Source organism: Diaporthe citri (genome assembly GCF_014595645.1).
Source record: "Diaporthe citri strain NFHF-8-4 chromosome Unknown scaffold_4, whole genome shotgun sequence".
Classification (NCBI taxonomy): Eukaryota; Fungi; Ascomycota; class Sordariomycetes; order Diaporthales; family Diaporthaceae; genus Diaporthe; species Diaporthe citri.
In genome coordinates, this window is record NW_025064849.1 from 629,488 (window position 1) to 645,094 (window position 15,607).

The 15,607-nt window shown below is 56.6% G+C and overlaps 3 protein-coding genes across 3 annotated transcripts; 2 read left to right on the forward strand and 1 right to left on the reverse strand.

Moving 5' to 3' along the window:
* Window positions 1-256: 256 nt before the first annotated feature.
* On the reverse strand, window positions 257-2,934 carry INS49_009362 (uncharacterized protein; the record flags this gene model as incomplete). The annotated part of the gene is made up of 6 exons (XM_043170093.1): window positions 257-456; window positions 549-928; window positions 1,013-2,132; window positions 2,216-2,588; window positions 2,645-2,721; window positions 2,778-2,934. The coding sequence occupies 6 exons, from the start codon at window positions 2,932-2,934 to the stop codon at window positions 257-259; spliced, it is 2,307 nt and encodes a 768-aa protein (XP_043024658.1).
* Window positions 2,935-9,745: 6,811 nt separating this feature from the next.
* INS49_009363 (uncharacterized protein) lies at window positions 9,746-12,950 on the forward strand (the record flags this gene model as incomplete). The annotated part of the gene is made up of 4 exons (XM_043170094.1): window positions 9,746-9,861; window positions 10,277-11,479; window positions 11,540-12,477; window positions 12,583-12,950. The coding sequence occupies 4 exons, from the start codon at window positions 9,746-9,748 to the stop codon at window positions 12,948-12,950; spliced, it is 2,625 nt and encodes an 874-aa protein (XP_043024659.1).
* A 1,137-nt stretch (window positions 12,951-14,087) lies between these two features.
* Window positions 14,088-15,208, forward strand: INS49_009364 (uncharacterized protein; the record flags this gene model as incomplete). The annotated part of the gene is made up of 4 exons (XM_043170095.1): window positions 14,088-14,274; window positions 14,428-14,728; window positions 14,910-15,031; window positions 15,084-15,208. The coding sequence occupies 4 exons, from the start codon at window positions 14,088-14,090 to the stop codon at window positions 15,206-15,208; spliced, it is 735 nt and encodes a 244-aa protein (XP_043024660.1).
* Between the last annotated feature and the right edge of the window lie 399 nt (window positions 15,209-15,607).

Genomic DNA, 15,607 nt, shown 5'->3' on the forward strand with positions numbered 1-15,607 from the left:
GCTAGCACGACCCACAGAGGGAACGGCCGCGACAGACAAGAGTGATAAAGAGAAACCCAGAAGATGCCATTCGATTTGGGCACATGAAAGGTATGTAAATATATATACAAAAAGGCCTCACTCAAGAATGAAGTGATCGACTTCCAGGCTCTTCGGCCTCCCAGTCCATCCGCCCACAGTACCTGCCCCCGTAGCGCAAGATCAACCTTTCCCAGGTGGATTGATCTCGACTATGATGTACCGCACATCAAACATCCTAGCTGAGCCTGAACAAGGCAACAGTGCTCGGATAGACGTTCTCGTTGTCCGAGAACCGGGCCACCGTGGTGCCCGAGTTGTCCAGCATGCTGATGGAGCCGATCGTGTTGAGGCTGTAGATGTTGATGTTGCTGTTGGTGCCATGTAGGCCCACGATCTTCGCCTGGCACGTCTGGCCGGCTGAGAAGGTCGAACACGCTGCACATTTGTCAGACACGGGATAGCCTCACCCATGGGAGAACAGCACAGTGACCGCTGAAGAGGTCAGAGGGACGGAAGGGGAGACTCACTCGTAGAATAGTCGTTAAAGAATGAATAGTGGTTGGCCCCGTATAGGAACACATCAGAAGATCCAACCACCCTTAGGCCCCACGCCATGGCGCAGTTGCCGCTGACGCCAGTGCAGTCGAAGGTCGGGTCGCCCAGGGCCGAGTTGGGAGCGAACGGCGAGAGCGAGTTCGGGTGCGGCTGGAAGTAGGGCGTCTCGGTCTGCAGCTGCGACGCGTACACGTTCTTTGCGCCAGAGAGCTGGTAGTTGTACAATGTGTGGTGCTCCACCGCCGTGCCGTACAGCCAGACAGGCCCGGCCGTCGACTCGATCAACAGTCCGCGGCCTGCGTAGATGTTGGTCTGCGTGTTGGCCTGGTCGTCGATGTCGTGGTCGGCGGTCCTGTCGAACGCATTCGTGTCAGTCTTGTCCATCTGTCCCAGCGGACAATGTCTCGAGGGCGACGACTGGTGACGAAAGACTTACCAAAGCCACACATTCTCCATATACAAGCCACTGCTCGCCTTGGTGACATGCATACTCATGTAAGCCCCAATACACGCATTGTTGATGGTCGAAGACCCGGGCGTCTTCAGGCATTGCGCAACCTGCAAATCAGAACCGGTAAAGCCGCCAATGCGCGTGTGCACATCCCAGAGACCGCTCGGGCTACCCGCGGGGCTGGCAAGGTTATACTCGATCATAATCGCGCCCGGAACCGCGCCCTTTCCGGAGACGATGAAGTCGCTCAGAGCGACGGACCCGGTCTGGCCACTTGTGCCGATCTGCACGGCCACCTGCGGCGCGTTAATATTGGAAAAGTAACTACCTGAGGCCATGATCACGGGCCATGTCTCGCCAACGATCTTGGAGCCCGGTGGAATCTTGAGCGTGCTGGTGATGAGGTACAATCCGTAGTCGATGTATACCACCTTTCCGGCCGCGGCGGCGGAGTTGATAGCGTTCTGCAGAGCGGCGGTGTCATCGGTCGCCCCATTGCCCACAGCGCCAGAGCTACGCACGCTGACAAAGTCGCTCGCGCTGAGCGCCTCGTACTGTGGCTTGGCCTGTGTGTAGTACCTGCCCCCGGACCCCAGGAGCGCTGCGGGTCGCGAGTTCGGAGTGATGATGCCCTGGAACTCGTTTGGACCGGAGGTCGAGGTGTAGCTGTGGCCCTGGCCCCAGGCGGCGACCGTGGTTGTTCCGGCCGTGCCGGCCATGACGGTGGATCCGCTTTGTTGCACCATAACCGGGACGTTGGAAAGGTTGATGTTCTCCAGGATAAGACTACCCGCGGTGTCAGGGGTCGCAGAAGCCGTGTAAGCGGTGACAATGCCGACGGGGACGTTGGTGAAGGTGCTGTCGACCACGATGATGGAGCCAACCTGCTGGCCAGACGAGCCGCCAGCCGATATATCGATACCAGTCCCACAATTGTTAATACTTAAGCCCTGAAAGGTCCAGTCCCAATCCCACAGCATGATTATGGCGGTGACACAATTGTTGAAGACAAGGTTCCGCATGGTGTACTGCTGGTTGCCCATGGAAGCACCCGTCGCACCGCCATTGAAGGTGAGGTCGGACAGGAAACCACCACTTCCGGATTCTGGTCACGGTAGAGGGTCAGCGCCGCCGTACTAGAGACCAGGGACGGGGTCTGAGAACCAAGGATGCCGATAATGAACGTACCAATGAACAGACCAACATGCACGACACCGGAGGCTGTGGGCATGTTGAACTTGACATTTTGCAGGCTTGTAGCCTGAGAGGTCGGCCAATGTATACCAGTACATGCTGTGCCAGGGGCCACATTCGTCGTGTCGATGACAAGGTTGCGAATCTGGCGGTAAAAGTTGTTCACGGAAACCCAGTTCAGGTCTTGCGACCAGTAGGGATTGCCATCGATCAGACCGAATCCTGAGAAGCCTGCAGTAGCCTTGAGAGTCGGAGGACTGCCAGCATCTCCAATAAGCATAGTAAAGTAATAAGGGATGATCGAAGAAGAAATGAGGTATGTTCCGGCTGGGAAGTAGACCACAGCGGGAGTGATGGTCGCAGAAGCCTGATGAGCGTTAGCTGGGACTGTTGGTCACCAGGGTCCGGCCTGTCGTCACATACACATCCTTTCCCACAACGGTTCCCGCCAGCCGTAATGGCGGCATTGATGGCAGCTGTGTCGTCTGTAACGCCGTCACCTGATCCTCGCCGTCAGCCTCATGGACCAACCAGAACCCTCCGTTCTTCAGCCTACCTCGGGCGCCATAGTCCTTCACGTTCCTGAACACCGTATAGCCGTTCCCTGCATATGGAGCAAGACCCTGGTGGGGGATCTGTTCCATCCAGTACGCAGCCTGAACAGCCAGTACGAGGCTGGCAAGGGCCAGAAACAAAGTGTTGAAGGAACGCATGGTCAATGGTCAACTTTGACCTAAAATGAATATAAATTGAGAAACGCGGATGTCAACCCGCGCAAGGACTGGATGCTGGAAGAGAGGGATGGGACGAACACCCATCTTGACACGGCACAGGCAAGCAGTATATAGCTTTCATCCGTGGAGCAGCGACTCGGGAAGGGCTATGACTGTCAGGCCCATGTACCTGCCACTCCCACAAGCGTGGCCTTGCCACCTAGGTTGTACAACGAGATACCCGAAGGCAGGGGGAAGGCTGGCATGTCTTGAATATCGTGGCATCCCTTGGTAGCAACACACCCTCAGTGCGTGCGGGCCAGGGGGAGAGACGAATGAAATTTGGCCGAAGGGCCGAAGCGCAGATGTCATGCCTGTCAAGCCGGCCTCGAACGCCTCTTGTCTTGTGGAGAAGAAGGCCCATGAGAAATGAGGTTGCTTCGCCGAGCCGGCTAGTCGTGCCACTTGATACGTTGCAGATGTCCACGGGCTCCAAATCACCACTTCACGGGACCTTAGAGGTGGATGGATGGATCATGGGCACATGCACAATGGGATAGCCTCGCGCTGTCAGCAGCTGTGGTGGTATCCGCAGAGCCAGGCCCTGACTCGTCGCTCCATTCGTAGATGGAAGCAGCTGAGGACAGTAGTGTCGTCAGAGGGTTTGCAGTATAGCCATGTGTCTCATGGTGGCCGCCTGGCAGTACCCGACGACACGGGAGTGATGCCGAGTGGGCTGGGGAGCGGCCTAGGTGATTCGTTGTCTCAGAGAACTAAGGAACGCAGAGGCAAGCCCTATCCTGGGGAATGTGATGATGAGGGTAGCCTTAGACGACTCTGGTCCCAAGCGCCCGCCCGGCCAACAAGGCAAGTGGACCGAAGCGATCTTGGCCGGCCGGCCGTTTGGTTCGACTCTGGCCCAATTAGGCGATCATCTGGGCCGCCTGGTCACGACTCCCGGTGATGATGGCTTCGTCCCGGCGCCGGGATTGGCGTAAGGGAAATTGGACACCTAGATGAAATTCTCCTAGGGTTACATTGGTTCAAGGGCTGGACCCTGATGCGGAGGTCGACGGTCAAGCCCCAGCGCTGATGGGCCCGGGACGATGTCGGCCTTATTTGAGAAAAGGGATTATACAAGACGGTCGACGCTTCCGCCGTAAGAAGAAGGTGGATGTCGGGCATACCTCTGCAATATCCTCGAGAACATCAAGGCCAACTGAAAATCGAAGGCTCCCGTGAGAATCGGGTACCAGGCAGAAGACAAGCTTCCCTGCTCGCCCTCCCTCCGTCCCTCCCCCTTCTGACTGCTGCGCCGAAGCAGCGGCGTATGTCAGGCGGGCTCGGTCTGCAGGGTGAGTCTGTCTGATCACAAGACAAAAGAGATGTTCCAGGTAAACAGAAGTGAGTGCACTCACGTAGGACAAGACGGCTTTGACGCTGGCCAACGTCTGGGACGAGATCTGCGCAGGGGATCTGATCAGTGGACGGCTCCGCATGGTCAAAATTGCGGGGTGGGCTTGCTAGGCGCTGCAGGCCACATGCTTCACGGCGCACACCTCCCACCCGCGATGTAACCTTGGGATTTGACGAAAATGGAAAGCCCGGGCAAGCTCGCGAAGTTTGTATTTCCGGTTTCCATCATGTTGTGAGACATGCAGTAAGCCACCAAGGAAGGCTGACAAAGTCTCTAGCCTGCGTGGAAGACGCAGTTGTAGCGTCTCCCGTGTGACCCTCGTCATGATCGGCGAGAGGCGCCTTTCAGTTGGGCATCATGTGCCTAGGGAGGTATTTCCAGTGAAAAGCCAGCCGAGACCCTCGCGAAGGTGGCTTTCGACCAAATGGCTGGTAGTGGGTGCAGCCACAGACGTTTCCAACCTTGGGGGCGCATGAAGTGGCGTACTTCAGGCTGCAGCGCATTCCATGGCTGACAGTGTTCAAGTTTCGCCAGCGAACCTTGGGGATATGGTTCTAGTGTAATAACGAGTAGGAGGAGCCCCGAGCTCGGGCGCGGTTTCGTGCGCGATCTTGAGCGGGCGGGCAGCAATCCGTCAAGAGTCAAGCAATTGCCAAGCACCAGGAGCAGGTCTTTCGTATACGGCAGGCAAGGGTAGCGACGACGTTGATGCCAGGTACTGCGTGCGAGCGGTAGAAGAGAGACGGGACGCGATGAAGCTTAAAAGGCCTGCCTCGCCGCACGTGCGCGTGGATGGGTGGTCCTGGTCTGCATTGGTGGGGGTGTGCCGCACCGCCCGGTCCAAAAGCTCAACCTGCGTGTCCGTTCCCGCAGATTCGGATCGAGAATGGGTGCAGCTGGCCGTGAGTAATCATGCTCAAGCTGAAACGCAAACAATAGCGGCTGGCGAGGTTTGCTTGTTGAACGGCTGGCCCTCACCACCCGCTGGCCGCCCCATTGCGTGGCTGTCGCCATGTCCCGAGGTTTGGTGGACGAAGACTTCCTGATGCGCCGACTTCCGGGGCGGACGCGTCAAAGATGTAGATTGCGCACATGCTCGATTATGCAGGATGTATTTGGCAAGCAAGTTCTCTGGATTACCATTCGTGCACAAATCCAAGTCGGCCGAGATGCAGCGATAGTGGAGTGAGTGAGTGAATGAGTGGAAATACCAAGTAGTGTGGGGGCCCGAGGCCGCAATATGTGGCTTACGCAGGAAACGGCGGTAGGTGATGCTCCGGCCGTGATGTTGCGCCAAGATGGCAGTTCGGCCGGCTATCTGCTGGGTTGGGTGAGGTGCCACGGAGGGGGCAAGAAGTATTACTGGAGATGCCGCGCAGCAGCAACAGCATCTCGACGATGAGAGGGAGGCTTGAGCTTGAAGCGGACGGGTCTGTCTTGACTGGTACAGAGCGCGGTGGATCAATTTCTCCACATGCTCATGAGTGCAATTTGCGGCCAGGACGGAGCAAAAGACGGGCCAGGGAAGGTAAGGGGAAGGCAAGGGAAGGGAAGGCATGGCAAGGGGCGGGAGTTTTGCTTGTGAGGGAAAGCGCAACCCCATCTCCATCTCCGTCTCCATCTCCATTTCATCTCCACCTCCACTCACCAGGGGCAAGCTTCCTTCCCCAGATTCCCCGGATTTTGTTGGCACTGGACCAGCTCCGTCCTGTCAGCTTCTCCAACTCGGCTGCCCCCTTTCAGCAACGCCCTGGGCTGCAAATCCCCACAGCCGAGCCGAATACCGACAAATCTTGTAAAAGGACGGGGGAAAATGGCACTGTAGATAATTATCGCAAAAGACGCCGGTCATCAGTGGAACCAGAGTGTCAGTGAGCCAGCGCGACAGACCAGGCAACATCGATTGCAAACGACAACCTCGTCATAGCTTTTAGGACCATCGATAAGAGCAAGGACAGAGACTCTTGCTGACATAAAAAACCGCGAGTTATAGGCCCTGTCATTGGCTGGGCCTTGCTCCGGGGCTAGGCTAAGCTCGGCAGCAAGAAAGAGCTCCGGCCCAAAGCATTGCCGAGGCGCCCCCGCCTTTTGGCCTCTTTTGCTTTTGCTGCCCCTGGACGGGGGACGCTGTTCGAAGCAGCTGTTCCCTGGCGGGTTGTCTCCAATGCGGAGACAGGCTGGAGAAGCTTGAGGTGCGCCCGCGCTGTAGTTTACACCAGACAGACATCACTTGTCGGTTGGTAAGAGCGCAAACGAAATGTGGATGGGCAGACAGGGCTGACAGGTAGGCTCGTATCTGCATCTGTGTCTGCACGCCATATCTCAAGCAAGCAAACAGGGCTAGTAAGGGCAGGGCAGAGACAATATGCACACCATCTGCCGTCCGCCCTAGTAGAGAGCATCAAGTCGGGCAGCCGCCCCTGGGCCCGTCGCAAACCTTCCCTTCTGTTCGTGTGACCAGAGCTGTTAATCACAATAATAAGGTCCATGCTTATTGCCTAGGTAATACCCAGGTGTGAAATATCAGACACCTAGACTACCACCTATTGTGCAGTAGCGGTAGACGGTGCAGGGCAAGGCAAGCAAGGCCAAAACGCGACGTTACACAGCACGCTTCTAACACCAAATTAATCCCGTCTGCTGTTGCTTGCTGCCCCCCGCTGCTGATGCCACTGCAGCTTGGGCTCCTCCTTCCCTCTTCTTCGTTCGCCCCCGAAAACCCCAACTCGACCAAGATTCTCCCCCGACCTCCTCCCCCCTCTCCTCTCCTCTCCTCACCTCCTCACCCACACATATTGCATGTACCGCACCCGTTTCCCACGCAGCCAAACGACACTACCCGCCGTTGCTGCCCGCTGCCCGCCCAAGGTGCCCACTCACACCCGTTTGATCGCCCCCCGCCTCCGCATTTCCTCCCACATCTCACCATCAACCCAGCTGCACCATTGTGGAGCACAGCAGGGCAGACGCGCTCGTCTCCACATCTGCACCACCAGCAATAGCAATCAGCAGCACCAGAGCACCCAGCGGCCCATCCGCCGCCCTAGCCAGCAGGCAAGCAGAGGCACGGCAACGCGGACGACCTTGCCCGTTTGTTCAATCGTTTGTCCGTCGATGGGGGACGGGCCATTCACCGATCTTCCTCCCCACCGACCTGACCGACTTGCCGACTGGTTGAGTGACTGGCCGATTGACCGACTGAGTGACTGTCTCACTGACTGAACTGTTGGTTAATTCTGCCTTCTCATAGTCCACTCGCGCTCGGATCGACTGAACACCTCTCTCACGCCTTTGTCCACTTCTTGCTCTGTCGCGGGCCTTGTTTTCCCACGCGACTTGCCAGCATTCCCGCTCACGTTCCCAATCCCCAAACCCCGCGTTTTCGATCACCTTGAGTCATCCACTTCTCTCCTCCGCCGCCTCCTTCTCCCCTCCCCACATCAACGCCATTGAGGGCCTGTCTCTCTCCAATTGACCTGCCACGGAACAGCGTTGTGCAGTGCCGCACACCAGATCACAGTATAGTATACCACCGTACAGGCCTCAATCTGTGGAGTCAGATCAGGTTCGAGATCAGCTTGGAGAAGCAGCATATCACAGGGAATAGATCTGCACACAACAGAGGTACGTACGTACATACTCACCATGTCCTCTTGTCCTATTCCCATGTCATTCATGCCTTGCCTTGCCTCGTCCTGCCCTTCCGCGCAATGCCATGCCATCCGGGCGTGCCATGCCATGCCATGCCCTACCGCGCCATGCCCCCAGCCTGGTCGCGCCCATCCTCCACAGTCTTCGATTGACATGTCCACAGTCGCCTATCCAGCCCTCCCGACGATCGGCTCACAAACAAGACTTCACTTTGGTTTCAGAACTTCTCCAACCAAGTGTCCTGTGGCCCCGTCCAGCCCTGTCCTGTCCCGCAGAGTAGGTGCCCAACCTGCCCTGCCAGCTTGTCAATCTGCCAATCTGCCAATCTCAGCCTGCCTCGCGACCTCGTCTCTGTGTGTGATGCCCGATTCGATTCGCTTTGCTCGCATTGCTTTGCTTTGCTTTGCTTTGCGTTGCTTTGCGTTGCCTTGCTTTGCTTTGCGTTGCTTCCCCTTGCTCGCCTGACTTCTCCAATTCCATCCCGTCTTTTTGCCTCTGATTTCAGGGCGATATCACCACCTTCCGTCCGGTCGTCGCTGCCAGTCACTCCATCTCGCCCTCCCGCCGATGACATAGGCCTGGCAGCTTGTCCACTACCGAGACACGCCTTGCGCATCGTCGTCAAGCTTCCCCGCTCCTCCCTCGCCCTTTCTCTCCTGCACCTCCTGGGAAACCCCCCTCCCCACGGTGCCGCTATTTACCTACCCTAACAAGCTCCCCCACGTTTCGGAGAATTTCCACATCGGCCCAAACTCCCACCATCACCCTGGGCACTCCGTACCTACATGGTACTCACTTATATACATTCACTCATATACACAAGCGCGCACGCGCCCACGGGCTCACACACACACCAGCATTCACACATACATTAACACCCAGTAGACGTGTCTGGCCCTCTTACATACTAATTGCTAATATGCACACAGACTACCATAGCAGCTCTATTCCCTGCCACCATCCACCCTCCTTCCCCCTCACCATAAGCTCCGGACTTCGACGACATTCCTTTTCATCTCAAGTCCTCCCATCGGCATAGCGACCCAAATTGCTCGACCGCGTCTGCTCCTCCGCCTTGGCACCCGCACGCCTGTCATTGACATTCCGAGCCAATTGGATCTTGGTCCTTGGATCTCGCGCCCAATCCAACCGTATCTGTGCACCACGGGGCTCCCAACCCTCAGCCGCCCCCCACAGCGCACACGAGCATCCCGTCCCACCCTCTCTCTGGTCCTCCTGTCGGGCCCCATTCGATACTGTCTCACTGGCCCCCAGCTGTGGTCCACAGCCTTCCCGACTGACGGGTCTGGAGTTCATTGTACCTGGTACTTAGCGCCTGCCCGGGAGTACGGCGTCTCTGCCGCGCCCTCAGACCCCGTATCGCCCCGGATGTCACTGCTCTGCTTGGGGTAAGAGATCCATCTATCAGTGCCACGTACGAAGCCAGTTGAGGCCACCAACCTGCGGGCGCCACCCTTCGCGCACAAGAGCCAACCTGCCAAGTCCAGCCCGTTTCCTCACCTTGAAATTGGGTTTCCTCGGCAGCCGGGACGGTACGCGCTCAGCTCGTCCCCTTGACGCATATCAGCTGTCAAGCTTTGTCTACCCAGTCGACATACTCCGTTGTCCCCGGCCCCGTCCCCCACACCTAGCACCAGCAAGCCTCACTCTGTCCCACAGACATCCCACACGTTCCGGATACCCCAATCTTGGTGGCATTGTGCCCACGCCTGCTGCCCAAAGATGCTTTCCATCCAGTCCGTAGAGGGACCCAGTCCTCCTCGTGCCGACGACACCGGTGACATGAAGCAGCAGAAGCCAAAGACGTTACCATGCAAATACTGCAACAAATGGTTCAGGTAAGCTGACAGGTTACCAACCTCCATGTTGCTGGGACCGGCTGACGCGGGGTCCTTTTCTTTATACAGGCGAGTAGAACATGTCCAGAGACATGAGAGAACACACACCAAGGAGAAACCCTTCTCATGCAATTGGGATGGTTGCGGGAAGAGTTTCGGCAGAAGGTGAGCTACATCCCTCGTCCTATCTCGTCTCATTCTCTGTACCTCCATTTGGGCAAAGAACACGACCTGGCCCTGTCCATCACCCGGTCTAGTCACCCTCGTACTCTGTACTCCATTGACTTTACCCCAATTGCATGTCGCCATATATGGGTCCCGCATCCCGTGCTTTGCTCCACAACCGTATCGCGCGTCTTATCATCTTCCCTCTGTAATCCATCCGGTCTTCAGGTTATGCTTACATGGACATCAGAGACCTTCTCGTCCGCCATGAGAAGCTCGTGCATCTCAGCGATGGCAACAAAGATGCCAATGGCGTCAGCACACAACGGCGCAAGTCGTCAGCGGCGGGTACCCAGTCAAGCCCGACCAAGAGTCACGGCGATACCGAGATGCTCGGTATGCAACAGACGCCCACACAAACCCATTTCGCCCCGGAGGCCGCCATGTCCGCCGTCGTCTCGAGCCTGCCTCCCGACTCACGCATCGCCCCAAGGCCGGCAGCAGCCTGCAACCTCGACTTGCTGTCCGATGCCGCAACCCATCTTGCCTCCGCCGGCGACGTGTCGTCGATGCAGAACATGCTCCCAGATATGAGCCAGCAGCAGACGCCTCTCGGACGTGTTGATGGCTTGCCGTCCTACGGTGACCGAAGCCGAGAGCAGGACCCAGTGGTCTATTCGACGCCCTTTCCCGTCACTACAGCTCCATACTCGGTCTCCTCAGCGCCCTTCCCGATTACGTCGGCACCTTTTCCTGTCACTTCGGCGACCTTCCCTGTCACATCCAACGCGCAACCAAACTTTGAAGGCTATGACCTCTTCATGGATGACTTCGGCACGCAGTCACACTTTCTGCCGGCTGGAGTTGATACAGAGCAGTCCTTTGGTGGGTGGCGCGCAGGCACCTCCTCATTTCCGTCAAGGTTCCCCTCCCTGGCGCCTGAAGCATCCACGGATGGTACGGGCAGGTTGCAAGACGAAGTGATGAGAGCGCCGCTCTGGAGGATCTCGAGCAATGACCATGGAGTTATCAAGAGCCGTCTGGACGAGTTCTCGAGCGTGCTTCCAAACGATTTCGTTTTTCCTTCGCGACATACATTGACTCGATATCTCGAGGGGTACATCAGCGGTTTCCAAGAGCACCTCCCTTTCCTTCACATACCGACTCTGAATCCGAGTGAGATCGCTCCTGAGCTCCTCTTGGCAATTGCCTCAGTCGGCGCGCAATACCGATTCGAGAGTCACCGTGGACATGCTCTCTGGTATGCTGCCAAGGCTGTCGCCCTCGAGCAGATTCGGAGACGCCACAGCCACGAGGTACACACGTTGCTACCAACACCAGCGGCTTACAGCCCGCATTCCACGCGAGCATCCCCTAGCTCTGGCTTCCGCCACTCCTTCAACTCGGTCCATTCAGACCGGCCCATGACACAGGAAACCCACCGTGAGCCATAGTAAGCGCCCACCCCAGCTCCCTGTTAAAGGCTGCCGCTCTGTTGACACTGTCTTTTTAGCTCTCCGAATAATCCTCAGTCCCGTCTCGAGACGATACAGGCTCTTCTTTTGCTTTTCTCAGTGGGCCTTTGGGGAGCCAAGGCCATATTGCAGGATGCTCTATCTTTGCAAAGCCAGCTCGCCCTGCTGATACGCGATGAAGGCCTGAACTCTAATTCAACGCAGATTGCCGACTGGGAGACTTGGGTGAGAAACGAGGGTAGTAATCGGACCAAGCTGATTGCCTACTGCTACTTCAACCTATGCAGTGTTGCCTACAACAGCCCGCCTGTCTTGTTCACATCGGAGATGAACTTGTACCTTCCCGGCCCGGCCCGCCTTTGGAGGGCCGAGAGTTCATGGGCATGGCGAGATGCTCGGCAGTCCGTCCAATACATGGAGCTGCCTCTCCAGGAAGCGCTGTCGAGGCTCCTGCACCGACCGTCACAGGGGCCACTGAACGATCTGACTTCACTTGGCAACTACGTCTTGATACATGCCTTGATACAGCACATTTACTTGCTCAAGCAGACCTCATTCGCGAACACGTCTCGCTATGACATGCACAGAGGCCTCAAAGCAGAGGATGTGGAGGAAGTCACGCAAGCGCTGCGTGTGTGGCAATTGGGGTTCGAGGAGCACCGCATGCGAATTACCCAGTCAGCCCAGCAGATGGGCAGTGAGAACTTCCCCGGCGGGCCAGTGTCTTTTGACGCCACTGCACTTTCCCGACTCGCACATATCCGTCTACACACGGACCTCGCGCCTGCTCGGGCGCTTGAGAGCCGTGAGCCATACGCAGCTGCAAACATCTTCAACGGCTTGGCCCTCTTGCCCAGGGGCCCACGTCTGAACAAGGCAATACTGCAAGCCGTGCACGCGTTGTCGATGCTCGTCAAAGCCGGCATCAACTACATTGCTCGGACCAAGTCTCTCGAGTGGAGCATGCAGCATTCTTGTGAGTACCCATTTTCCTTTTCTTAACCCCGGAAAGTTCGCCATGGTGATGAACACGGGCATATACTAACCGGCATTGTTGCAGTATGCAATCTAGAATGCGCAGTCCTCCTTGCCAAGTGGTTGATGACGATGGCTTCGATGAGTGCTACTGAGATGCAGACCGCCGAAGAGAAGTCTATACTGGCGTCCATCCGGACGATAGTGGACGAGACGGAGTACGCCGTTCCCATCGATCCTAGTCTCGCCGCTCAACAGCCTTCGAGGATGGACGGGTCACTCAACGACTCGCAAAAGCTACGTCAACTTGCGTCGGCCGTCCTCCGCATCTGGGCCAAGACCTTCAAGGGTGAGCACATCTTCGAACTGGTCAAGACGATGGGTCATGGCCTGGAGATCTACTCGAACACCTTAGACAAGCCGAGGGACCAGCCGTCCCTGGGACGGATGTCGTCTGGCTCTATTCTCGAATAAGTCTCGCCCACGGTGAGGAACGATGGATTGGAATCGTTTCCTGCCGCGATATCGGGAGCAGGGTATCTCGAGTTTGGGGATATAATTCAACCACAATCTGGCCCAGGGATTCAAGCTCGGGCTACAGGATGTTGGTGGATTATCTAGGTACGACCTCGCCAGATACGAAACCCCAGCGTTATGGTCAGATGGTAGCTCCAGGGTAGAGAGAGCGGTGTGTCAAGCACTGCTGGACTGGAGATCGCTGTGCCTGGCCAGCTGTCGATCGAAAGGAGAGAGAAATTGGATGAACAAGCACCAAGGTCAAACTTGTTTGAGATGAGCGAGAGAGTGTGCTATTGATGGCAATTGTGCAAACTGGCCACCTTCAGGAGTGGTGTGCCTGTGAGTCTGATGTTTCTGTGTTGTGTAGAATAGGGAGGAGCTAGCTTATGACTGATTTAGGCCCCGGAAAACGCAAAACGACGGTGATAGAAATGCTTAATGATAATGTTATTTTTTGGGTCCTGAATTGGCAGCTGTTGACCGCGTTATCTCCTTCTCTAGGCCACTACCACTCCTTGCAGCAGACTCTTGCATGATAACAAACCAGCAGCAACAATGCTCAACTCGACTACGATGCCATTTCCCTTGATTGGAATTTCGCAACTCGTCAGCTGAGTGCTAGAGCCTGTTGAGGCCATTCATGACTGCCTCTCGGTTTGCTTAAGTAAAAAAAAACTGGCACTCTCGCACCTTCCCTGTCAGGGCCCCAACAAGTGTTCACGCGCTGGGAAAGAGCGTACTTTCCGTGTGATTCTTCCAGACAGTAAGGCTTGCACAGGCAGAAGTCAGACCTCCAGACAGCTTTCTCTCTCCTTCTCTCCCCCACTCCCTTCTGTCCACCTCTTTGGAGCCCAGGTCTATGAGTATTCAGATTTCATCACAACAGCCTTCAAAGCACGTAAAGCATCTTCTGTCCATTTCTCGTATTGTTCCCACGAGCTCCGACCCTGCTCTTTCCACGCGTCCATCATTTCGTCTCGAAGTAGCCTGCTCGACGCGTGTGTCACCTGGGCAGCTTTCCCTGCCACTTACTTCCTGGTCCCATCGCGTCACCCAACCGTTATGACACAACAGCCCTTGTGAGAGGACAAGATGGCGAGCCTCTACACACCAACCTTAACCTATGATCCCATCACCGACCCTCAGGCTACACAGGCTACACATTACCAGCTCGAGCGCTCGCCAGGTGACGGTTTCATCTACGAGGCAATGGCTGATCCCCTGACCGGCACCGCGACCCCGTTCTACCATTCCGACTCCCTGATCATCGCAACTGCGGGTAAGGGCACGCATTGCTTGCGCAGACACGCCGGCAGGCGCCTGCAGACGCTGGTGGCGCGAGGAGGCAGGAACGCGTGGCCGTTGTGGCAACCTCTTGGCTGTTCATTTCACGCGATGAAATGCCGATGCTGACGTGAAGTCTGCTGCACAGGGTCGTTCCGCCACCAGATGTTCTGCTACCCTGGTCCACGCGCGAGCTACGCGGTCTTCGTCGGGCCTGGAAACCCGCTCAACGATGCCGAGACGCCCCTGGTGGCACCGCCGGGCGCCTTCTTGTCCTTGCAGCGGGGAGATTTGACGGGTGCCGTGGTCGCATTGAAGACCGTGGTGCACATCGTTGAGAAGGGCTTGACGCCGTATGGTCCTTTGAGGCGGGTGATCATCAAGACGGACTCGGAGTATGTTGCCAAGGGAAGCACCGAGAGGATGCTCACTTGGCTGAGAAAGGGCTGGTAAGTCGCCTCCACTCTCTTTTTCGCATGCGATCTTGTCAAACTTCTTGCCCTTCGAAACTTTTCTCGGCGGCGAATGCATCCTCCTCCACTCCCTGATCATGAGCCGAGTCGTTCGGCCACCCCCTGATTCTCTCCCATTCACGCGAGCGCGCTATGAGTAATTAACGGTGATGTAAAGGATCGGATGCGGCGAGTCTCGGATCCGGGACTGGGATCTTTGGGAAGCTCTTCTGGCCCTGCTTGAAATTGTTAAGCGCACCTGGAACGTGGAGGTGCTCTTCTGGTGGGTTCCAACAAACTGTAAGTCCCAAACCAACTTACGTCACTCCTTAAAATGGCCTGACTTCTCTAGGGAATCGTGATGCAAAATCCTTGGCCGGTGAGGGCCTGAAGATTCCACCTCCCAGACCGGTCCAGGACCGCCGGGGACGAAGAGCGGAGATGACCAGCTCGGAATCGCTCGGATCGTGCTTTTAGGAGAGCCCATCGGGAGAGGGAAGCTCTGAGGATGTGTGGGGAGAAGGTACGTCTTGCTACAGCGTCCATGGTGTCGTCGTATCGGAGTCTGGGCTGACTGCTGCTGAAAAGGAAACGGAACGGCCTCCAATACGTCCACTGTCCCGAGCAGCGTGTCCAGTCGTCGAGTCGCCCCCAAGAGCCAGAATCCCTCCACCCTCCGTCTGCCGCCAGATGATATCGTACCTGTACAATTCCAGAGCCAATATTGAGTCGGAAGATACCATCGTCGTGGGGGCACACCAAAGTGTTTATCTAGGGTCACTGTTGCAAGGAAAATGTTTGGATGCGTGGTAGATTTTGTCAGGATGAAAGTCCCTCCCAACATGGAATCGATCGTTGGTCCAAAAGAGTTGACTG